This window comes from Prunus avium, chromosome 1 (genome assembly GCF_965620075.1).
Source record: "Prunus avium chromosome 1, drPruAviu1.hap1.1, whole genome shotgun sequence".
In the NCBI taxonomy this organism is placed as follows: domain Eukaryota; kingdom Viridiplantae; phylum Streptophyta; class Magnoliopsida; order Rosales; family Rosaceae; genus Prunus; species Prunus avium.
The window spans coordinates 42217921-42234096 of NC_142284.1; the positions used below are offsets into that span (position 1 = coordinate 42217921).

Below are 16176 nucleotides of genomic sequence, written 5' to 3' on the forward strand. Positions count from 1 at the left end.
TGGTTTCAATTCAAGACTTCGATGCTAATCCACTTTTGGCTTTAATTGGACGTGATTAAGGCTCACAAAAATCGCCAAGATTGACAGACTTTTCTTTGCCTGAGATGTATAAACTTCCACACAAGGTAAAGGAAAGAGGTATTTTCCATTCATAAAAGTCCAAGGTAACCCACTAAAACATTGATGATGCAACAGTATTTTTAGTTATTTATATTTATTTATTTTTGGAATATTGGCAGCAGAACTTTATTGACTAAAGATTAAACAAGGATAACATTAATAATAAAGGAGTTAGCCTGTTGCTCAGGCATGATAATCTTCCACACAAAAGAAAGCCACCCTGTGTAAAGAACTTTGATATGAAAATAGAGAGAAGGATTTTGACAAAATTTTACACTAATGTTGGTGGCTCCATTCTCTTTCATTATGGTTAGTGCCTTCAAACTTATCCATGCTCAAAGAGATCAGAAAGCAGGTACAATTTGAACACCATCACACACAGTAAACTGAACCAATGATACTTTAAACTTGTAAGATAATGACTTAAATCATTATATTAGCATAAAGTTTGCACATAACTAAAATAAAGGTGTCAACTTGCATAACTTTACAATATCAGAATCCACATTGCTTTTTTCTCTTGTTATTTGCCCTTCAGAATGTAAGTTTTACCACCAATGGTATCTAAAGTTTTTAGCAGCCTTTGTATAGAATCCACCAATATAGTCAGAGTACTACTGATGCAGAAAAAACCAAACTGCCTCCACCAACCTGCACAATCATTAACGTCGTTTTCATTAAATCCTCATGATCATGAATATCCTGCATAAAGCTATATACATGCGGAGACACAGCCAGTCATTTCATCCAATGATTAAGTGCACACAACACAAGTATACAAAATATGATTAGATTGCCTTTATGCTGCTACTAGATTTTCGAGGACTTTTTAAAGCAAAGAGGATTTGCTTTGAGAGAGTTTACTCAACTGAGCTACTTGAGTGCTGTGAAAGATCCTACACACGATCTGTTGATAATATAAACTTTCAATCCGGGAATGCATTCGGCATTCCCACTTTCACAGGGTGACAAAAAAGAACAAGAACAAAGTTTTTAAGTGGAAACACTCACATAATCACATTGTCAACTACATGACGCTTAAGCGGTTGGGAAACAGTAGTATTCTCCATGTTCCTGTTTTACTTGCAAAAAGTTTCTCTCATGCTCCACTCTTTTAAGATGTGATGACAATTGCAGCAAATCAAAAGTTGTTCCATGTTCGGGAGAAAGACAATACTTGGTACTCAAACAATGTGACTCTTGAAAAACCCCATCTGTGTGAAGTTGGAAGTCAACAGCCTGACTAGAATCTATTACTGATTCCATCTGGTCAGCTCCCATGGAGTTCATACTACGTAGGTAAGACCCGCTTTGTCCACATTTTTCCATGGAGTTTACTCTTGAAGGCTTTTCATAAAGTTGACCAACACTGTGATGAGTTCTTTGTTGTATTATCGAGGGGCTAGGAACCTGAACTCCTGCTGAATGGCCTGATAAGTTATGCGATTGAGTTGACAGAAGAGAGAGAGCACAACCGGAGTTTGAGGGCCCAGATACTTTCTGAATGGTTGATGCTGCATCAAAAGCAGAGTATTCATTTCCTGATGAAGGAATTCCTGGAGCATGTTGTTTCCCAAGGACGGATTTCGGAAGCATTTGCCTGTTTGCTATAGGTGTTACACATTGACTGTAAGTTGACTCATCTTCACATTTGACATTTCCATACTGGTTAGCATGTGCATATTCTTCTGGATATAGAATGCCACCTGGAAGAATATCTGAAAAGACAAAGGGTGTTCTCTTTGCAAAGGAAGTTCCTACATAACCAGTGCCTGCAAAACCAATATACAAGCTAACTGTAAAAATCATAGCTGCTAATCTCATTCACCTGGTACATGAATATTGATCAAATGCTTTGTTCTAATCAAATGTTTTGAGAACTATACTGTTTGCACACATTTTAATCCTCAATGCCAATTAGTGTGTATTAAGTGGATGGTAGTGCTCTTTATTGCTTTTCCTTAGAAGATCCAAAATTAACTTTACAAAAATCCATAGACAGAGAGAATTAAAAGGGCCTCTGTAGGTGGCTGATGTCGCCACTTTGGCCCTTGATAGCAAAAAAGTTCTTTTTGAAAACAACATATTATAGGTAAGACATGGCCTGGTCAAAAGATTCAAACATAGTGGGACTAAAGAATAGGATAAAGTTATCTTGCCCTTATCTCTATGATCTAGCCACAGACGCAATCACACAGCAAGGTCTATTCCATCACAATATATATAAAAGTATATGCATCATACTTGGTTCTAGCATCTTGCAATCTTAGAAAAACTTATCCCCTTTATTCCTCCAGTATCTTTTACTCTCTTTCATTGATAAAACATTAAAGAAAATACTATATTCCTATGAGTTGATTATAAGATTAAGGTATGTGATGGTCAACATGGCATTGACAATAGTGTCTTTGCCTGGCACTATGGCTCAATCACTAACTCTAAGATGAACAGTGGCATATGTGTCATTACCTTAAAATGTTCCCTACCATATTTGAAATACACTGGAAAATTGCTAAATCTGTTTCAATATGGATGATTTTTAAGTTCTTTTGCCTTCTTACTGCGAGCAGATGAGATATATGTGGGTGTTCATACCTGGATATGACCGAAGCAACTTATGCGGTTTACAATTGAGGGTATCTAGTTGAGGTTTCCTTCGGCGTTCATTGTGGCCAGCTAGGCGTCTACGACAACTGCGCTTAACATCGTCAAATTCAGCAAGCAGATGAAACCTAATCACAGAAAGATACCATTGTTCATACCAGTTATAACAACTCAGCACTTAGAGCTTGGGGTGAATAATGGTATAAAAGTTAAAGAGGAATTCAACAGGTTTGACGTTCATTGTCAGATGTAAAATAGAAACCGTGTCAAAGTTGAAGAACTAACATTAGAGCAATTAAAATTATAATTTTTTTTCAAGCCCAAAACCCTATTTAATTCATACCATTCAGCAAAAACCTTATACAACAAATAAAGGTTAAAGAACTTCATAACTGGACAGGGAAAAAATCGATCACTGTCCAATTAATTTGCTTAAGCTTTATTTGACTATCAAAACGGAATCTTATAAAGGTTGAGGTTGAAGTTGAACTGTAAAGACACAAAATGTCCTCTTCTTTCTTGAAAAGAAATTCATCCCTCACCATCAATATGAGATTCTACTATGTGCCAATCCTAGGAGCAAATATTTAAAGTGGAGTGCTGAATCTGCAACATAACTTTCTTTAACTCTGTTCAGGGTGGTTGTGGTAATGCAGATTCAACTTCAAGACACTGCACCCCATGGAAAAGGGATGCCTCTTTTTCAGATTTCATATATCTTCATCTCATTTTTACTTCTCATAAGTCAACAAAGAAATTCATCACTTAACTTCAGAAATAAACAACTGGGATCCGTGGGGTTCATTCCAAATACATAAGTAGGATAGGAATTAATACCATCTTTCAATGATTATGTGCCATGATAACTACAGAAACTTAAGAACAGGCAAAGCAAAGTGATGGCATAATAAGGAAAATTTAGATGAAAAAGAAAAAAGAACCAAACCTGCTACACTGCTGACAAAACCTCTGTTCCATGCCATTAACAATCACTTTGGGAGTCTTGGAGTGAGCATCACAAACTCTATGCCTCTTGTGGTAATCCTTTGAGGAGCTAAGATCCATGTTACAACCAAGGACTTGGCAGGTGGGAATGTGAGAGTATGAACCCTTACTGCCACCTCTTTTAGACCTCTCTTTAGAATGTTGACCATTCTGCCCACTTTTGCTATCAGTCAACCTCCCTAGCTTCAAAGCAATGAGTGATGAATCCTGGCTATTATATTCAGTGACCGGGCTCGAAAACTTCGACCCAGATTCTCCTTCACCCAAAGATGAACTTGAAGAAATCAAAAAAGTAGGAGAAGCTACAGTAGTATAACTAGAAGCATTACCAACCACACCACTCAAGATTTCCACTCCTTGGTTTGTATGAAAAGGCTTCCTCACTATGTCAGGGAGATCCAATTCCATGAATTCCATGCCGTCAACTGATTCTTTACCGAAATGAAAGCAAGTTTTGTTATCCCATTCTAGCAATGCTTTTCTACTCCTTGCAAACGCATCAATTTGTATGTCTATTTCTTCGGGAAATAAAAATCCTTTCCCTTCTGAACCGAAACTCCAAGACTCCATAAGTAGAACAGAATTCAAGTCAAAGGAATTATGCAGTAATGTTAATGCCTACCACAATTCACAAACGCAAACGGTAAATTTCCATTTTTAAATACATAATGCCTCATGGAAGCAAAGAAGCACAAAGATTCACCCCAAAAAAAAAAAACATTGACGTCTAAAATCAATAACCACTGTGGAAACAAAATCAAGGCAACCATATCAACAATCAAAGCAATAAGATGAAAAATCGAACATTTATAAATTCCCAAAAACTAAAACAATGATGCTGCATGGAATTAAGCAAACCCATCACATCAAAAGATCAAAACCATAGCTCCACTAGCTAAGTAGCCCAAAAGATCAAGCTTTATTTGGTTGCTGAGAAACCAGAGGAACAGAGCAACAAAAGAAAAGTGGATTGCTTGACTTTTTCAGTGTTTTCGAAAGAAAAAAAAAAGAGAACAAAACTGAGCAGAGGAAAATGCATAGCTCCAGAGTTTCACTCCATTTCTGGTTTTCGTCAGCAATCAAACAGAGCCTCAAATAAAATCCGCACCAACACGACTACAGAGCATAAACACATGAACACTTAAAGCTCAAACCAAAATATACCCAGATTACAGAATCACATATTCCAGTGACTTTCACATTTGAAATCCCATGAAAGAGACTGAAATGTTTTTCAAGCTCAAACCTTGCTTAAGAAAAAAGCTTAGAAAAAGAAGCAGACAAAAGATCATGTCTTGAAAAGAAGCAAAGTAAAGTATGCTGAATACCCATTTCAATAAATAACTTAAAAGTTAGAACCCATTCACGTAGGTGCGTTTGGCTACTAAAATTCTACGGGAAACCAAATGGCTGTTAAAAGATTCCTAAAAATTTCTGCTCGTTTCCTACGGTTTCTCGGGAAACAAACAGAATATAAAAAGGCAAAAAGACAGCTGAAAAAGAGAGCAAGAATGAAAGACGGGTGGGGAGTAGTTTTTGCATACCAGACGAAACAATGAAGGCACGGAGTGAGTGAGTGAGAGAGACAGAGAGAGAGAGAGAGTATTTTATTTTCAGGTTTTGGTGAGGTCGAAGCAGATACACTGTGACTGAGAGTCAACATAATCTCCACGACTCTGTCCAAAAGCATGTCGAGGTCTTTTGTAGCTTTTGAGAAATGATAATTGAGGATATATGTCAAATTCCATTTTAGTACACGCCTCTTGCTTCTTATTACAGGGACAAAGTGGACGACGATTGCTTCTTGTTCCTTTTCTTCCAAACAAAACCGGTTGTGAGTTAATTAAATTAAGGTAATCCATTCATTCATTGTGTTAACTTAATTACCAATCTTTGGGTATCCATATTGTGTTTTATTAAAAAGTTAAATTACTAAACAGTTTAAGATATTATTTTTTGATATTTATATATGATCAAGGGTCGATACTGAGAAGTGAGAAACTTAGAAAGATCTAAGAAGATTTAGAGAGTAAATTTTTGAGTGTATTCGGGATTTTTTTATTGATTAAATTTTAGAGTAGTAAGATGATTTATAGTATGCGATTGAATATGTTATTTTTTCTTCGTTTTAATCTTACTTCTTTTATATATTGAATTGTCATCTTTATCGTTGATGGAGATTGATTATAAATTTATATTTTTTTGAAGAGATTTATATTGGCTAAATGCATAACGATGTGGCCCATTTGGCCTGTGAAATTGTTGAGGCATTTGGTGGGGGGACTTTCTGACGCAGCCAAGCATGCTTAGCTATATCTATGCAATGCAACTGTCGACTGTGGGTGCTTTGTCGCTAATTAATAATCATCAGAGACATCTTAAGCTTAAAGATTTTTGTACACCTACTCAGAAAAGACCCTATACGATTGGAGGACATGATCAATTCATTGAAGAACTGAGACTTGTAATTAATCTGAGAAAAAATAGATGAGGCAACTAATGATGCTTAATTTAAGAGCTTGATTACTGTTTAGCAAAGGTTAATTGAGGATCAAAAAGAAATCTTGAGGGAGGGAGGGAGGGAAAGTGGCAAGTAACCCTGTTCGCCACTTGTATGGCTTGAAAGGCTGACGCGTGTCCATTGTCAGTCTGGAAAAGCTGAAGATATTGGATGCATGAGATGGGTATGGGGTGGATGCAGTGGGGAAACCTGCACCTGCCACTGGTGGTGTGACTCTCTCTCTCTCTCTCTCTCTCTCTCTCTCTCTCTGGATTTGTCCATTTTCTTGCCTGCTTCCGCACACTCAAACCAGATGTGAACAAAACCTTGAAAACGACTACCTGAGCACAAATTTGCTTTTTTCTTTTTTTCATGTACATTATTATCTTTTTAGTTTCAGCCCAATATTTGAACAAGATTGCACCAGCCAATTGCTGTCACCCAAAGAGAGGGAGAGGCACAAATTTTGGTGTAACCCAACCCAAATTGATTCTATGGGCTTTTGGGTCAGCAGTAGTCGAATGGGACAATAGAGAGGATGGCTCAGGCCAACTTCTATGGCTAAACCCTACATCGGCCCAACAATTTGACCTTGAAGACGAAGCATTGGATTAATAAATTAGAATTAAGTCTTCCCGACAATTTCAAACCTTGGTAGTTTAAGTGGTTAAAAACAGTTACTCCTGCATATCCAATATCATTTGTATAAAAAAACAAAACAAAAAATTTGCCACTGAACATTCGAACTAATGGGTGCCAGATCTATATGGATAAGTTTGATGTGGGGAACATTGGGCCATGATGAGGAGGTTGATGCTATCTGGAATGCACCAACAATGATGATCTGGTTGGACTTTGGAACCCTACTCAAAGCTAAGGCTAGCTAAGGCTGTGTAGCCAATGCCCAGGTCAGTGAAGATTGATTTTTCTCATCTTGGAAATTTTCACACTATTCATGTATATATGATATGTGCACCAATTATTCATTGATGAGCAGAACTTTTGAACTGATGAATTGAACATTTTCCAAAATTTGAGGCCAATTTATGACACTTTGGTTGTCATGATCGTATTTAATTCCATACCTGATATTATGTTTGCAGTTGCAATGTCCCAGTCAGAACTCAGAGTCTCATTCAGAGCATATAGGCAAGGCTCACCTGCTCCCCTTACAAATTCATCTTATATCTAGTTTCTGCTTCTGTTCCCAAACTTGAGGACAAAAACCATCAAATTCTTTGATCCTCTGTGATCTATAGTCCAACAGATATGAGCATTTTGAGGGCTATGAATCAAGACATATATAGCTGGCTTGAGGAACCTCCCACATGTAGATAGAAATTAAGAAGGTTTGTTGTCTCTGCCTTACTTTACCAGAAGTGGTTGGCAGAACACCAAGTCAAAGAGACTCAAAATGCATCTTGAAATTTCCAAAGAAAATGGTCTTTGGGATTAAGTTTGCAGGGCTGATATGCTTGGTGTTCTGTTCATGCCTGTACATTCTTAATTTCTTCCTGTCCTTTTGGTGTGTATGGTTCTGTTTTGCTTCTTAAACTGATCTCCTGTTTTGCTTCTTGGTTGAATTTGTGACTGAAAAAAAAAACCCACTGAGCCAAAATTATGGGACCTTTATTAAAATCTATGCGGCGAAAGTGGATTTGAAACTTGGGATAATGCTCTATTTTTTTTTTTAGGACTTTTTGTATTAAGAGATGCGATAATATACTAAATTTATACACACAATATGAATGCTAAGACTCAAACACAAACCCTTGCCTAAAAGAGTAATTATTCCAAACAACTTCATTAATGAGTCTTTTGCGGGATAATGTCATTATAGTGAAGTGGTTATGGGGAGCTTGAGTTCTTACTTTGCAGATGCCTTTTATAAAAGAAAACAGAGTTTGATTTATCTGCAGGGAAAAGCAATGTTTATATTTAGTGTTTTAATAATTTTGGGGCCCTCCCTCTCCTCCACTCACTCTGGTAGTCACAGTTACATGCTTTGCTTGGGGCCTTTTGGTGCCCCATGCATCATTGGCCCTTTCATAGGCTTTTTGGTTGCCATGCATCATTTTTCAGCCCTCATATATTCTTTCTTAAAGGCTATCCAAAAGCTCCAAATTTAATTATGTACAAAACTTCTTCAGCACAAGTAAATGATGCAGCCTTTATATTTGGCAAGTCATGGCTTCACCAAGAGGATTGTCTTTCAAGTAAGTTAAAATTTGGTTTGTAGATGGAGACTCATCCTTCTCAAAAACAAATCTTAATTTTAAATCTTAGGCTTAATTACTGTTTTACCCCCTGAAATAGACACTCAATCTCACTTTACCTCATGAAATTGAAATTTTCTCACTTAACTTCTAGAATCTTCAAAAATCTAGTTTGTGAGTTGACAGGAATGGGAGAAAGGGAAGAAGGGGTTTGTTAACCCTAAAAAAAATTACAAGTTAAAAAGTATTTTTTTATATTTAATTTTGATTTTAAAGTTTTTTAATAGCTAAAATTAATAAAATGCACATGCCATGTCAACTTAGTTAACGGTTTTGTTGATGAAAATTGACAAAAATGGTAAAATGAGAAAATTTCATCAATTTTTAGAAATTTTGGAGGTAAAGTGAGAAAATTTCAATTTCATGAGGTAAAGCAAGACCGAGCACCCGTTTCAGGGGATAAAATAGTAATTAATCCTAAATCTTATTTGGCTGCCATTTGGGTTTAGGTCTTAAAATTGGTTTTTGTGGATGTTGCTTCAGTACCAAGAAAAAAAAAAATTAAAGCAGAATGTACTGAAAAGTTTTTGGCTCCATTAGTTTGAATCATTATCCTGATCTGATCTTAAAAGGACGTTCAATTTGGCTTTGTCTAGGGCTCTAGAATCTAGATATTAGCCCTAATACTGATAGAAATAGACTAAGGCCTTAGGCTTAATTGCCTTTCATTGCTGATCATTTGATTAGACAGAAATGTATTTGATCACATCAATTATTTGAAGTTTAGGCAGACAAAAGTTAGGTGTGCCTGCAGTGAGGATCTTAAACTTTAATGCTTTTTCCCATACCTCCATGAAATCAACTCCATTTACTATCAATCCTATTTGCCCCCATGTCTGTGACAGAGATGTATCATCTGCATGCCACATTGGAGTCTCATCTCAGTATATAATCTTTACAGAAACTACAAAGTTTTTTTATTTTTTGATGCAAGTGATATTAGGGGAGGAAGAAAATGAACTTAGGACCTCATGTATTGGAGTAGATGCACTTAACCACTTGAACTACAAATACTATAAAAACCGATAGTGTTTAAACATAGTAAATGAACGCTTAATAACACTACAAACCAGGGCCAGTAGCCCCCAGTAAATATTCACATGCAGAGCTGATGAGAACCCACAAAATAATTAACAGTATATACATGATTGCGCTTGTTGTTGTTGCCCAAAGTGATCATGATGAAAAGTGCTAAGAGGTATGCAGTTCACATGGTGTGAGTGATGATGATGCCTTGTTTCTCCTTAAATCTAGTAGAACATCTCATATGAATTGAATATTATATGATCATGGATTCATGGGAGGAAATTTGGCATGGCACAGCCTAATCTAGTCAATAGTCAAGCCCCACCAAACTGGTGCACTGCTGCTGAGGCTTCTGATTTTCCAACACTTGATATAACAAATATGGCTGAGGAGGCTTGATCTATACATAGCTCCAAAAGTAAAGTAAAAAAAAAGCAAAAGACAAACAAACATTCTGAACTGTACATACAGAGAAAAAAACATTGGAAGATTAACTTTCAGAGAGAAGATAAGAGAAATAAAAACAAAGAAGCAAAATCTAGGAAATTCAATTTCCTTCTCTCAACCACAAATACATAATCCAATATCTAACATAGTTTTATATCATGTCACATATCAACTGGTAATGGAATAAATATTAAACATCAGGATGAGGCATTGGAAATTGGTGTTCCTGATGATCTGATCTTGATGTTCTCCACATTTGTAGTTTCATACACAGGCAAGCCGCTTGAGTAACAACCCAAGTCATAGTTCTGCAACTCAAAAAGATCAGAGCTTGAATCACTATCGGCACCTTCATCATAATCATCATCATCATCAACAACCTCACTGAGCCTTTTGAGCAACCCCTTGTGATCCTGATCTGAACTAATCTTGTACTTCTCTGACAACCCATTACTGTATTTGAATTTCTCGTGATCCAACCAAGACAGTTCTCTGTTTGATTTCTTGTCATCCAGGACCACCTCCTCATATTGCAAGGCTGCTGTGGATTTTACTTGTCCATTAGTATTGTACTTTGACAAAGACACCACCTGCTGCTGCAGGTTTTGCTGCTTGTGATCTGAATAGCTTCTCAAGTCTTTGCAGCTCTTTGAGGCTGCTGTTTGTCCATAATTGTAAGGAGGAGGTGTTCTGAAACCTGAACTTGATGAAGAATATATGGACTTGGCATCTGCGGTGCTCGAGCTTCGAAAATGACTAATGCTGCTCCTCCTTCTCCTCCTTCCACCAGGACTCTCCTCCTCATGATGGTCTTTCATGGACTGCGTGGTACTGGATTTTGACTTCTTCTTCTTAGATGCTGATTGGTTGAACAAAGAATTCAAGAAGCTAGCTAGTCTCCCACCTGGAGAGCTCGGCTGCTTGTATTTCTTGTCTTTGACGTTTTGCTTTTCCACCACCACATGATGATGATGGTGATGATGATGAGGGTGCTGTTGAGGATGATGAAGCATGTGTCTAATAGGAATGTCAAGGCTAATTCTGCCTCCTCTACATGATCTGTCTTCTTTCATCATCTTCTGCGAAAACGTCGACGTGTTGTTGGTGTTGTTGTTGTTATGGCTGCTGGGAGCTTCATTGTATCCAGAGAAGTACCTTGCAGCTTCAAACACATCGAGCTCACCCGAATCGTTCCTTCGGTGGAAGGATTTCTTGTGTATCTTATCAGCTGCAGGGTCAGCTGAGAGCACCCCTGCACTAATGCTGGACATGGTTAAGAGACCTTGAAAAATAAGTGTCTGTTCTTGCAACCAGTTGTTTGAATTTTATGTCACTGGTGTTGAAGGTATTTAAGGGAGGGAGGGAAGATGAGAGATGGTAGCATAAAAGGAGGGTTTTGTGAGATTGTGGAGAGATTGATGGGTTTGAAATGATTGCTAGTAGTGGGAAGCTGGCTTTAAAATAATCATCAATTGTTGTGTGTCTTTAATATTGATATGCATGTAAATTATATATGATGGAGGTGTTTTTGGATGAACCCCACATTGATGTGAATTTTGGTGCTTTAGTAATAGAAGAGAGTGGGGTATATATATAGTTTCGGATCATTGAAATAACATGCGGGTAAATACTACAAGAGTAGTCTCAAATAAACTTACTTGAGAGATCCCTGAACTACTAAGATAAGAAAAGCTTTGAATTTTACCCTTGTGATGAGGCTGTGAAATAAAACCAGAGGAGTTTGTGCTGGGATTGGTGGGGGAGGGTAAAGAGCCTGTGTTGCCTTGGATTCTAGGGCTTCTAATCCTTAAGGTGGGAATTTGACTCTCAAGTGGGTGTTGGCCATGGCCTATGGGGCTATAGGCATGTAATGTTTGCTGACTTTTATGTGCATGTCATTATAGATTTGGAGAATTTGGTAGATGCCACCCAACTTTTGTGTGCTTGGAAGTCACTCTTTAATAAACAATTTTTTTTATAAAAAAAAGCTTCTTGTTGGCCATGTAATTTTTGACTGGCTTAGATTAGCTCTGGCCCAGTAATATTTGGCTGCCTCCTCATTTATATGGCCTTGTAAGATCTGCTTGCCTCCTCTTTCAAGCAACTCTAAAAGTTATTGGTGAATCTACAACTTAGCCATTGATCATCAAATTTGAAATGCATTAACTATAATGTGGCAGAGGGGCTAAGAGGGTTAGCATAAAGTTCACAAACAGTTGAATGCACACAATGATGGACTCCTAATTTTGCCTCACTTAAAAAGGTGATTAAGGTTGAAATCCTATCTAATCAATCTTATTGAAATGTAGAATTTATCAAATTTATAATTGGAGCCTAAACAAGTAGGATTAAATGCTCAAAAGAAATAGGATTGAGGGCTATACTGAACATAATCGTCAGTTATAAATTATTAGTGATGTAATAAGTAAATAACATTAGCATTTTCGAACGATCGAAATTGTCACACGTATATGTATATGATATATCAGTGGATCATCACCTTCAACCTTGTAACTTACAATGACTAGACAAACTTTTGTATGAAAAATCCAAAGTGGTGCGTAATATGTTTTCCAAGTCCCACCAAAGGGAAAAAAGAAACATCGTGGAGAGGCCTTTTAGTGCGTAAAGTAGACATGAACAGCTTTCATCTTTACTTTTCTCTTTTTTGAGCTCCTCGGTTAGTCAATTTATTTGGCCCATTACCAACAGAACTTGCACACATTGATTTCTTCCCCCATTCCTTGGTGTTTGGGGCAGCCGGTAGTGTGCGTGTGGCTGCGAGCACACGTGTGCATTTTACGAACCAAAAGCTCACACGTAATCCATTCATTTGCATGATCATGTCAATATCTACCAATTAAAGACCGACTTTGATGTATCAAATACCTAGAAGATTTTCAAGCCCTCATGCCTCCGAGGATGATTTTGATTCTTGATGGTTCTGTTAAGTAAAATTTATTATGGGGTTTTTAATTAGTCAATGTCTTGCTGTCGGTAAAACAAATATGGAAGACTTAACACACAAATAATGACATAGTTAAAATTAATATTTATCGAAATTCACGAATGTCTCAACTTTAATACTCTTGTTTTTCTTTCAAATAAAGTTCAGAATTTTGCGTCGGATTGCATATTTACTCAAAATCTTGTGTCATTTCATTCATCCCATGCCACTTGAGCTTTTCCATCTCGATCCATAGAAAGAAGAATATAATCATCTTGTACCCTATTAAAATCAACGGTTGCAAGAGCATGGCAAAGAGGATCGTGAATTAATTTCTTTCTTATCTGGTCCTACCAATTAAAAACAATGTTTGGCAACGGATTAAGAGTCTGGTCCTATCCATGGCCACTCTGCCATTAATTCAGATAAGATGCACCAAAGTTGAACTCACGAGAACCAGGTTGATAGTAACTGTACATTAATTTCATGTCATTTTCAACAGCACAACTTTTTTCTGCAATTGTTTTTTAGCAGAAATGCAGAGCTGGTATCTTCTGTAGGGGCAAAAGTAATTGCAAGAAGCGATGAAGCACATTCTCCAGGCGTACTTTTAATGTTATATGCTCCATAGCTGAGGCTCGTGAAGGTCCTACAAGAAGAAAAACTCAAAATTTCATTGGACTTGGCCACACAAATATGGACTGTTAGGCCGACTGTCATAGATGATGCTTGTCGTGACTCGCCAGAAAGTTGCGTATCCATCTCCTCTAGCCAATCCTGTATAATCTTGGATAGATTTCTATGTTCAACATGTTTTGTACCTTTCTTTTATTGTGCACCATGCATTCTAAAAGTTACCTTTCATGGCCTTCGTTTTCCCACATCAGTCCCATCTCTCTCTGCCCTCTACTTCACTCCTTGTTGTCACTTCACTTAGAATCAAATAAAATGTGCTAAAATATGGAACACAATATGAGAATATTTATTTACGGGAATTTTCTGTATATTCTTCTTCTTATAGGATGTCATATTTATAACACAAACGGAAACGGAATTTTAATGGGTAAGTAAATAATAAAATCATACTTCTAGAGTAAAAGGCCCAATCAGTTTAGAGTCTTGAGGCTGAGGGAACAAAGGCCCAATGGATGGCCCCACCAAACCCAACTTTGCTAGAGTTGGTAAGACAGTATGGGACGGTACCCTAAAATGTTCCCCAGTCTCACCCCATAGGCCATAGTGTCCTCAAAAGTCTAATTGCTGGCAAAGCAATATTCTCCTCCAAATGGGTGCCCTCTCTCAATCAATCTGGGCTTGCCAGTTACCCAAAAGTTTTCTTAGGAGAAAAGGGATTTAGATAAGATAAGAACAGTGGAAAATAAGATGCATATTGTCTCTGTGAGATGTTCATGGAATGGAACCCAACAACTTGAATCTATAGGAAGGATTTTATATGAAAAAAGGCTATTAATAATCTTTGTCTCAACATTTCATGTAGATGAATCAAAGTATTCTTTGACCCCCTTTCAAAAAATAAAATTTTAGAAAAAAACCCCAAGTATTCTCAGACTTTGGACATAACCCTAGTTATTAGATTAAACGTGGCCAAACTGGGTTCACAGATAGTGCTCTCTATCACCTAAAAAGTATCTGCCTGCATAATATCCGCATTCACATCCAAGTTCCAATCCAACCCTCTCTGTCTCTTGGAATGACTTTGCTCTCTCTCTCTCTCTCTCTCTCTCTCTCTCTCTCTCTCTCTCTGCGACTTAGAAAGAGACGTCACTCGTGTCTCCCATCTTGTTTTGGGCAACATGATTTTGAGAAGCACTTGGTGGTGTCCTCTTGTGTTTTGTTCCCTCTCAAATGTCTGCAAAGGATATCTTCTACTTGCGCATGCGTCACGAGCAGATAAACTCAAACTTCTCTTTTTTTTCTTCTTCTTTCCGGTCCCTGTTTTGATCATCTGCAAGTCAAGAGTGTTGAATTCTGATTCATTTCCTCCCACCTTCGCTAATATCTGCTGCTTGTACTATTACAGAAAGAGAAAGAAAAAAAACTTGGGCTTCTTGTTTTTGGACTGAAAAGAGACCAACTGACTGGGCTTCATTTTGTCCCAAACGAGCTCTAGAGAAAAGACTTGAGAATATTTTCAAATTTCAAGTTTATTTGGGCCAACTCATTTTAATCAAATACAAAATTTCTAGTTTAGGGTTTTAGCCTTGAGGCTTGAGCAGTGGACACGTGTTAAAACTGTTACCGCAGTTACTTGAAGCTGGGAGGAAAAAGCGGCATCCCATCCCATCCCATCCCCCTTTGCATGGCCCCTGACCAGTAGGGCTTGCCCTATATATTGACCAGTCAGAGTCAGACACGTTTTAAGTCTCGACAATGACAATGACGACCTCATATTTGCTTTCGTTTTCTCTACATCAAACTCCTAGACTCCTAGCTCCTCCTCCTCCTTTTATTAATTTAAATTTTACGACGAATTTAATCTTTTAATATTCATTTCTTTATATATATATATATATATATATAAATGTTGGCATATGCTAAAGCAAAGAAAGGTATGGTCCATATAAATTAATTTACATGTGTGTGTTCAAATTCGAATATAATTTTGGAGGTGCTTTGGTGGTCAATGAACCATGTGGCTAGGGATTAGGGATGCTAATATATAGCTAGACCTCCCCCCAAAAGAGTTTGTTGGGCTGTCGATCGTCTGTATTTATGCTGATAGCCTTTGGTTGTCTCATCAAGACAGGGACATAGCACTTGCCCTAAAGTTCTTTTTTTTTTTTTTTAATGTATATATATTTTATTTTATTCTTCTTTTTTGTCTGTTTCAGGTAAAAAGAAAAGAACTGAAGTAGGTTTTTAACTCTCTATCAGTTGGAGTTACATTCCTATAATGACCACCTTCTCTTATGAGAAACACTTGTGTAGAATGAGAATAGCAAAACAGTGTTATCTTCGGTTAATCACGGTATCCACATGCGATAACTTTTTCACTTGACATACTGTGATTGGCCGAGGATAGCAAAACAATGCTATTCCCATTTTCACACAAGTTTCTCTGTTTCTTTTATTCTAAATAAAATAGTTATTTATCTACAAAAAGCAAAAACAAAATCAAGTTCTCAGTTATATTGTGTTGTTAATTAAGCTGTGAATATATAGGTGAAATGTATGATTCATAGTGATAGACTCGCCAATTATAAGACTAGACATGTTGTAGTATACCGTCC

The 16176-nt window shown here is 37.2% G+C and overlaps 2 protein-coding genes across 4 annotated transcripts; both read right to left on the reverse strand.

The window, feature by feature from the left end:
• Positions 1-389: 389 nt before the first annotated feature.
• On the reverse strand, positions 390-5421 carry LOC110750377 (Squamosa promoter-binding protein-like (SBP domain) transcription factor family protein). Of its 3 annotated transcripts, none has more exons than XM_021950695.2 (5): positions 5274-5421; positions 3671-4347; positions 2716-2852; positions 1132-1892; positions 390-771 (listed from the first exon to the last, which is right to left on the reverse strand). In XM_021950695.2, exons 2-4 carry the CDS (start codon positions 4297-4299, stop codon positions 1159-1161), a joined length of 1500 nt encoding a protein of 499 aa, XP_021806387.1. In that variant the 5' UTR covers positions 4300-4347; positions 5274-5421; the 3' UTR covers positions 390-771; positions 1132-1158. The 3 variants fall into 3 exon arrangements, with proteins under 3 accessions (XP_021806387.1, XP_088101651.1, XP_088101645.1); XM_088245525.1 differs by lacking the exon at positions 5274-5421 and adding an exon at positions 5058-5261; XM_088245519.1 differs by lacking the exon at positions 5274-5421 and having other exon boundaries at positions 3671-5260.
• A 4549-nt stretch (positions 5422-9970) lies between these two features.
• Positions 9971-11645, reverse strand: LOC110750376 (suppressor). Its single transcript, XM_021950694.2, has one exon. It carries the CDS (start codon positions 11247-11249, stop codon positions 10176-10178), a length of 1074 nt encoding a protein of 357 aa, XP_021806386.2. The 5' UTR covers positions 11250-11645; the 3' UTR covers positions 9971-10175.
• Positions 11646-16176: the final 4531 nt, after the last annotated feature.

Excerpts from the sequence above, each read along its gene's own strand:
- LOC110750377 (XM_021950695.2), bottom strand. The coding sequence starts at position 4,299 with ATGGAGTCTTGGAGTTTCGGTTCAGAAGGGAAAGGATTTTTATTTCCC. Across the intron at positions 2,853-3,670 it reads TTTTGTCAGCAGTGTAGCAG|GTTTCATCTGCTTGCTGAAT; the intron begins GTTTGGTTCTTT and ends TTCTGTGATTAG. Across the intron at positions 1,893-2,715 it reads GTTGCTTCGGTCATATCCAG|GCACTGGTTATGTAGGAACT; the intron begins GTATGAACACCC and ends TTGGTTTTGCAG.
- LOC110750376 (XM_021950694.2), bottom strand. The coding sequence starts at position 11,249 with ATGTCCAGCATTAGTGCAGGGGTGCTCTCAGCTGACCCTGCAGCTGAT.